At 46.9% G+C, this 8,266-nt stretch overlaps 1 protein-coding gene across 1 annotated transcript in view; it reads left to right on the top strand.

Moving 5' to 3' along the window:
* LOC126988370 (phenoloxidase-activating enzyme-like) overlaps positions 1–8,266 on the top strand; it is a 28,110-nt gene that overhangs the window by 12,881 nt on the left and 6,963 nt on the right. The window contains exons 3-5 of the mRNA XM_050846438.1: positions 4,671–4,775; positions 7,414–7,513; positions 7,763–8,198. Coding sequence (XP_050702395.1) covers positions 4,671–4,775; positions 7,414–7,513; positions 7,763–8,198 — 641 coding nt within the window. The remainder of the gene's footprint in view (positions 1–4,670; positions 4,776–7,413; positions 7,514–7,762; positions 8,199–8,266) is intronic.

Genomic DNA, 8,266 nt, shown 5'->3' with positions numbered 1-8,266 from the left:
GGTTGAAAAAGTTACAGTCATGGTTTTAAAGAGATTTCCTGCCTACCCTTCCACCCAACCTCCACTCCATCCATCCTCCCCTTCCCTTCCACTACCCCCTACACACCAGTTTCAGTATACACCACTTCGTTATGTAAGGGTTGAAAAAGTTAGTCATGGTTTTAAAGAGATTTCCTGCCTACCCTTCCACCCAACCTCCACTCCATCCATCCCTCCCTCCCCCTTCCACTACCCCCTACACACCAGTTTCAGTACAAACCACTTCGTTATGTAAGGGTTGAAAACGTTAGTCATGGTTTTAAAGAGATTTCCTTGTCTACCCTTCCACCCAACCTCCACTCCATCCATCCTCCCCTTCCCTTCCACTACCCCCTACACACCAGTTTCAGTATACACCACTACGTTATGTAAGGGTTGAAAAAGTTAGTCATGGTTTTAAAGAGATTTCCTTGTCTACCCTTCCACCCAACCTCCACTCCATCCATCCCTCCCTCCCCCTTCCACTACCCCCTACATATCAGTTTCTATTCCCACCTCTTCGTTATGTAAGGGTTAAAAAGTTACAGTCATGGTTTTAAAGAGATTTCCTTGTCTACCCTTCCACCCAACCTCCACTAAATCTACCCCTCCCCTTCCCCTCCACTACCATCCTGTTCCACCCCATCTAACCCTTCCCATTTTCAATCCACTTCCACCTACGAGAGAGTTACTATGCGTCCCACTTTTCATTTTGGCGGTAAAGGAAACAGCTCATGGGCAATATACAAAGAAACAACAACAACAACAACATAAACATAACATAAACATAACATAACATAGCATAACATTAACATAACATAAACATAACATAACATAACATAACATAAACAGAGCATAACATAAACATAACATAAACATAACATAAACATAACATAACATAGCATAACATTAACATAACATAACATAACATAACATAGCATAACATAACATTAACATAACATTAACATAACATAACATAACATAACATTAACATAACATAAACATAAGATAAACATAACATAACAGAACATAATTTAACATAACATAACATAAACATAACATAACATAACATAAACAGAGCGTAACATAACATAACATAACATAACATAACATAACAAAAAAAGCCCTCTAATCTCTACTCTTGCAATAGCAAATAGACAGTGACCAGAGGAGAGGAATAGAGAGGAGAGGGAACTATTTTTTTGTGTTTTTCTTTGTTTATCTTGTTTATCGCCTTAATCTGTTTCCTTAACCGCAAAAAAACAAAAAACAAAAAAAAAACAGTGGGGCGTACCATAACAAGTCCTTAGGTGGTGGTGGAGGGGAAAGGGGAAAGGTTAGGTGGGGTGGTGGAGGTGGGGTGGGAAGGGGAAGGGTTAAGTGTGGGGTGGAGGAGGTGGTGGGAAGAGGAGAAGGGTTAGGTGAAGGGGTGTGTGGAGGGGAAAGGGGAAGGGTTAAGTGTGGGGTGGAGGAGGTGGTGGGGAGAGGAGAAGGGGGGTGTAGGGTAAAGGGGAAAGGTTAGGTGGGGGGTGGAGGTTGTGGAGGGGAAGGGGGAAGGATCAGATAAGGTGGAGGATGGGTGGAAAGGCTTGTTGTGTAAGAGTTGAACAGGTCACCCTCAAACGCCTCACACCTTTCAAAAATTCCCCCTTACCTGTACTTCCCAGAGCCTAAAAACTCGTAGGTGGTAGGTGGAAGGGGGGAGGGTCAGACAAGGTGGAGGATGAGTGGAAAGGCTTGTTGTGTAAGAGTTGAACAGGTCACCCTCAAACGCCTCACACCTTTCAAAAATTCCCCCTTTCTCGTATTTCCCAGAGGCTAAAAACTCGTAGGTGGTAGGTGGAAGGGGGGAGGGTCAGACAAGGTGGAGGATAAGTGGAAAGGCTTGTTGTGTAAGAGTTGAACAGGTCACCCTCACACGCGGTCACCCTGCAAGAATCCCCCTTAATCTGTACTTCCCCAAAAAATTCCCCGCATCCCTTAAACCAGCTGGGATGTTAGTGCGTCGTACGGGTCTTCCCCAGCATAAAAACACACGCAGACTCCTCATCTCATCCCCCCCCTCTCCTCCTCGTCATCTCCTTTGCTTCCTGTCATCTCTGAACCCACTTGTTGTTTCCCTGTGTATGTTCTGATCCTGTATGTGACCGTGTAGTTTCTCCTCACATCTCCTCTCCCTTCTCCTCTCCCCGTCATCTCCTTTGCTTCCTGTCATCTCTGAACCCACTTGGTGTCTCCCTATGTATGTTCTGATCCTCTATGTTCTCTCTTCTATCAAAACATAACAAGCCAGATCCTCCTTATCTCTCCTCTGCCTTCTCCTCTCTGTCTATCATTTCCTTTCCTCTTCTTTGCGACCTGTCATCTTGGAATCTACTTGGTGTCTCCCTATGTATGTTGTGATCCTCTATGTTCTCTCTTCTATCGCTCTCTCTATCTCCTTTCAATGCTGTTTATTTTCCATTTTTTTTTCCATTTTTGTGTATCTTTTTTTTTCCTTCTTTTTTCCTTCCTTATCTCTCTTTTTCATCCTTCCTTCCCTTCCTCTTCTCTCTTTCCCCTCCTTCCTTCCCTTCCTCATCTCTCTTTCCCCTCCTTCCCTTCCCATCCTCATCTCTCTTTCCCCTCCTTCCCTTCCCTTCCGTATCTCTCTTTTCCCTCCTTCCCTTCCCTTCCTCATCTCTCTTTCCCCTCCTTTCCTTCCCTTCCTCATCTCTCTTTCCCCTCCTTCCATTCCCTTCCTTATCTCTCTTTCCCCTCCTTCCCTTCCCTTCCTCTTCTCTCTTTCCCCTCCTTCCTTCCCTTCCTTATCTCTCTTTCCCCTCCTTCCCTTCCCTTCCTTATCTCTCTTTCCCCTCCTTCCCTTCCCTTCCTCATCTCTCTTTCCCCTCCTTCCTTCCCTTCCTTATCTCTCTTTTCCCTCCTTCCCTTCCCTTCCTTATCTCTCTTTTCCCTCCTTCCCTTCCCTTCCTCATCTCTCTTTCCCCTCCTTCCTTACCATCCTTATCTCTCTTTCCCTCCTTCCTTCCTTCCTCATCTCTTCCCTCCTTCCCTTCCCTTCCTTATCTCTCTTTCCCCTCCTTCCCTTCCCTTCCTCATCTCTCTTTCCCCTCCTTCCCTTCCCTTCCTTATCTCTCTTTCCCCTCCTTCCCTTCCCTTCCTTATCTCTCTTTCCCCTCCTTCCATTCCCTTCCTCTTCTCTCTTTCCCCTCCTTCCCTTCCCTTCCTCATCTCTCTTTCCCCTCCTTCCATTCCCTTCCTTATCTCTCTTTCCCCTCCTTCCCTTCCCTTCCTTATCTCTCTTTTTCCTCTTCCCTTCCCTTCATCTTCTCTCTTTCCCCTCCTTCCCTTTCCCTCCTCATCTCTCTTTCCCCTCCTTTCCTTCCCTTCCTCATCTCTCTTTCCCCTCCTTCCCTTCCCTTCCGTATCTCTCTTTCCCCTCCTTCCCTTCCCTTCCTTATCTCTCTTTCCCCTCCTTCCCTTCCCTTCCTTATCTCTCTTTCCCCTCCTTCCATTCCCTTCCTTATCTCTCTTTCCCCTCCTTCCTTCCCTTCCTTATCTCTCTTTCCCCTCCTTCCCTTCCCATCCTCATCTCTCTTTCCCCTCCTTTCCTTCCCTTCTACCTCTCTTTCCCCTCCTTCCTCGCTACCTCTCTGTTCTCTTTATTCCTATGCCTCTTTCTGTTCTATGTCAAAATGCTCTTCTTCCTCTATTTTGCTACTTTATTACTGTTTTCTACTTTTACTTATTTTATTTCCCATTACTTCCGTCTTGCGTCGACCCCAGTCTTATGGAATTTCTTTTCGTCCCTTCCACCCCTGTGTCCTCAAAGTCCCTTCCACCAGTACCCAAGACCCACACTTCCTCCTCCTTCTCCTCCTATACCCCTCGTGCTCATCCTAGTCCTCGTCCTCCTTCCCTTCCCAAACACCACGGCCCGGGTTCCATGCCGTCTAGCACACAAGTTCCCTCCCGGCCTCTCCTTCCTGCCATGACCGAGCACCATAGCCTCCAGGCGCATAAAAAAACATTAAAAAAAAACAGATTAGATAAACTCCTGGATAGTGAGGTTCGGTGGGTTGGGTTCACAGGAGCTGGCTTGTATAGGCCTACCGGCTTCTCGGAGACTCCTTACTTAACTTAACGTTACTTTACTACCGGCCTCTCGAAGACATATCGCCCCCCAAGAACACATATTTGACAAGGCTTTCGTAGGAGTTGTAGGCATTTCCAGGGGCAGTTTTATGACCCTCGTGGTAGTGTGACCCTTCTTCTGTACAGAGAGGTAGCGAGGAAGGAGGGGAAAGAGAGGTAGGACGGAAGGAAAGGAGGGGAAAGAGAGATGAGGAAGGGAAGGAAGGAGGGGAAAGAGAGGTAGAAGGGAAGGAAAGGAGGGGAAAGAGAGATGAGGAGGGAAAGGGAAGGAGGGGAAAGAGAGAAGAGGAAGGGAAGGGAAGAGGAAAAAGAGAGATAAGGAAGGGAAGGGAAGGAGGGGAAAGAGAGATAAGGAAGGGAAAGGAAGGAGGGGAAAGAACCTAAAGAAACACTCATTAGAACCCGATTGACCCCCTCTTTGACCTTTAGAAATAGCTGATGTGATGTGGCACAGTGTCTTGTAATACCAGACTTATGTTCTTATGTTCTCTCCACAGATTTCGTCCTTCGCCCCGAGCACCTGCTGGCGAGTGATACCGCTGACCTGCTGCGCTCCGGCACCAGCCCCCCGGCCCCCTGCACCACGCCTGACGGGGTCAACGGTAGGCCGCGCACAGCTGGGGAGAGCAGGGAGTGGGGGCAATGCAGAGCCGATTTTTCAAACGTCACCTATGTGTTTTGATATAACTTTTTTTTTTTTTTTTTACAGCAAAGGAGACAGCTCAAGGGCACAAAAAAGTAAACATTAATAAAAAAAAAAAGCCCGCTACTCGCTGCTCCTAAAAAGAATCCAAAGAGGTGGCCGAAAGAGAGGTCAGTTTCGGGAGGAGAGGTGTCCTGATACCCTCCTCTTGAAAGAGTTCAAGTCGTAGGCAGGAGGAAATACAGATGAAGGAAGATTGTTCCAGAGTTTACCAGCGTGAGGGATGAAAGAGTGAAGATGCTGGTTAACTCTTGCATAAGGGGTTTGGACAGTATAGGGATGAAAGAGTGAAGATGCTGGTTAACTCTTGCATAAGGGGTTTGGACAGTATAGGGATGAAAGAGTGAAGATGCTGGTTAACTCTTGCATAAGGGGTTTGGACAGTATAGGGATGAAAGAGTGAAGATGCTGGTTAACTCTTGCATAAGGGGTTTGGACAGTATAGGGATGAGCATGAGTAGAAAGTCGAGTGCAGCGGGGCCGCGGGAGGGGGGGAGGCATGCAGTTAGAGGTTATGGTGGGCATGTTGGAAAGTCACAGCAATTAGGGCGGAGTCAGTATAAAGCCGCTAGTAAACACCTTGATATTGTATTTGAATTGCTAAAGTCTGTTCACATAAGTCCGACCCAAGCTGACAACATATATATACCTAAGCCAATATACCTACCAAGAGGAGATGGCGCCACTATAAACACTTGCCTGCGCCATGACGGGCTGGGGCCGACTACCATCTAGGCCCCTCAAGAAAAGCCTACCGGCGCTATAGGTGTACACGTAAAAAAAAAAAAAAAAAAAAAAAAAAGCGTGTTTGCAAGCCGAGTGCTGATTGCCTGCTGCTGTGGCTTCCAAGTTTTCTTTAACCTCTGTTTGTGTTGATCTCACGCAACACTTTCGGCTAATCTGCACTGTGCTGACGAACACGCTTGGGTTTATGTCGTCAGCTTGGGTCAGACTTAAGTGAACAGACTATGGTAGAATCCTTGGGGTGGCGCCGCCCTTCCTCACAAATAATCGCCAAGTAATGGTTTAGTTCACATACAATAGAAAGTTACGTTGACACCATTTAGTAATATTAACATGATTATATGCAAAAAGAACAAGGTGGGTACCAATACTTCAACTATAAACACCTGCCTGCCTGCCTGGGAACGACCATTAAGCGCCATAGGCCGAAACTTTAAAAAAAATCGATATGGTAAACTCCGGGTCGGGTTTTTATAGATTTTTCACGGCGTTAAGGGAATATCACACTGGGCAAATGTTCCGTGGATCTTCAGTCAAACCACGATTTCCGCAGAGTTTTCAGGTTTCTGCGCGCGGCGTCCAGGGTGAAGGCAGGAGAGAGAAGTAACTGTAAATGGGTCTATCACACTGGGCAAATGTTCCGTGGATCTTCAGTCAAACCACGATTTCCGCTGGCGTGGTTCTCAATTGTTTCTTGTTATTGCTGATGATGATGATGATGATGGTGAGTAATACCGTCGTCCTTCAGTGAAATCTACCGTAGCTTTGGAAGATCGTGGACACGTCAGACAACCACGGAAATACGAGAACCACGCCAGCGGAAATCGTGGTTTGACTGAAGGTCCACGGAAAATTTGTCCAGTGTAATAGACCCTTCACGCGCACGTTATCTAACACATGCATATATAAACACGTATACGCCTTTGTGGGTTCATTAAAAGCCTTGCCCCGGTTACTGGTGCGCCTAACCTCGAGGATGATGATTTAGCAAGAAAAAATATATGATGTTTGCAGTTGAGATTTTAAGTTAAGAATTGACCGAGATTGTTTAGTGTAGATGAATGTGACAGAGGAGTGTTATCGAAGAACTGGGAAGAGGTGTTTGGGAGTTTGTGAAGGGTTGATAGGTGGAATTTTTATTTATTTTTTATTTTTTACTTAACATTTCCTCATCCAAGAACACACATTTGACAAGGCTTTCGAAGGAGTTTTGGGCATTTCCAGTAGTAGTTTTATGACCCTGGTGGTAGTTTAGCCCTTCTTCTGTACCGTGAACCTAAAGAAACACTCATTTGAGCAACATATTTGACAAGGCTTTCGTAGGAGTTTTGGGCATTTCCAGTAGTAGTTTTATGACCCTGATGGTAGTTTGACCCTTCTTCTGTACCGTGAACCTGAGGAAACACTCATTTGAGCAATATATTTGACAAGGCTTTCGTAGGAGTTTTGGGCATTTCCAGTAGTAGTTTTATGACCCTGGTGGTAGTTTAGCCCTTCTTCTGTACCGTGAACCTAAAGAAACACTCATTAGACTCCGATTGATCCCCTCTTTGACTTTTAGAAATAGTTGATGCGAGTAGCGAAAATGTCTTAAGATACCAGACTAAGTTCCTTCAACCCATTCAGAAATTATAGCAAGGCCACAAGTCCTGTATTCCTGTTGGGAGGATCTTGAACTAACTTATTTTTTAACAGCAAAGGAGACAGTTCAAGGGCGTAAAAAATATATTAAAAAAAAGCCCGATACTTACTGCGACTTACTGACAAGAACAAATGCCTCTTGCCTTGAACAGGTGTGTGTGGGAGCGTTTACACCTGCCAAACGTACGAGACGCTGCTCGGCCACCTGCAAGACCCCAAGGTGCTCGACTTCTTCCGGAGCCGTGTGTGCAAGTATGTCTATCAGGATGTCAGCGAGCCAGCCTTGTCTTGAGCCAGTGACTTGACGCCTCGACAGATGAAATAACCATTAGACTGTGTGTGTGTGTGTGTGTGTGTGTGTGTGTGTGTGTGTGTGTGTGTGTGTGTGTCCAATAATAATAATAGTAATAATAATAATAACAATAACAATGAGTGTTTGAATACAGGACCAGATTATGTGTTATGTATCACCCTTGCCATCTAACAAGTGTCCCCCGGCAGTGTCACTCCGAAATTCGTCCACCTGTGCTGCCCCACCTCCACGACCCCCACCCCGGAGAGGCAGTCCTCGTCCATATTCTTCTTCGACACGACCCCAACCCCGGGATCGCCCTCAGGAACCTTCTCGTCTGCTTCTCAGCGACCTAACGGGCGTCAACCAAGTGTGTCTCGACCGGGCGACAGTGATGACGGAGCGCAAAGGAACCCCTTCCCCCGACAGCCCACGCCCCGCCCCGCACCCCAGCCCTCAGAGCGAACGCAAGCCTTCCCTCAGCCGTCAACAACCACAACGACCCCCGCCCCTGCCCCCTTCACCACCACGACCCCCCGCGCCCCCCAGGACAATGATCAGCCCCCAACGGAGCCCGCAGAACCCCCGATTCTCCCTGCTGAAGGGGAGTGTGGAGCCATGACTCAAGGAACGACGGGGAACATTGTAAGTATACCTTGATGGGCTGTAGTGTGTGTGTGTGTGTGTGTGTGTGTGTGTGTGTGTGTGTGTGT

Source organism: Eriocheir sinensis, chromosome 6 (assembly GCF_024679095.1).
Source record: "Eriocheir sinensis breed Jianghai 21 chromosome 6, ASM2467909v1, whole genome shotgun sequence".
NCBI lineage: Eukaryota > Metazoa > Arthropoda > Malacostraca > Decapoda > Varunidae > Eriocheir > Eriocheir sinensis.
Note: the sequence above shows the minus strand (reverse complement) of the source record. Positions and strands in the feature narration are given on the sequence as shown.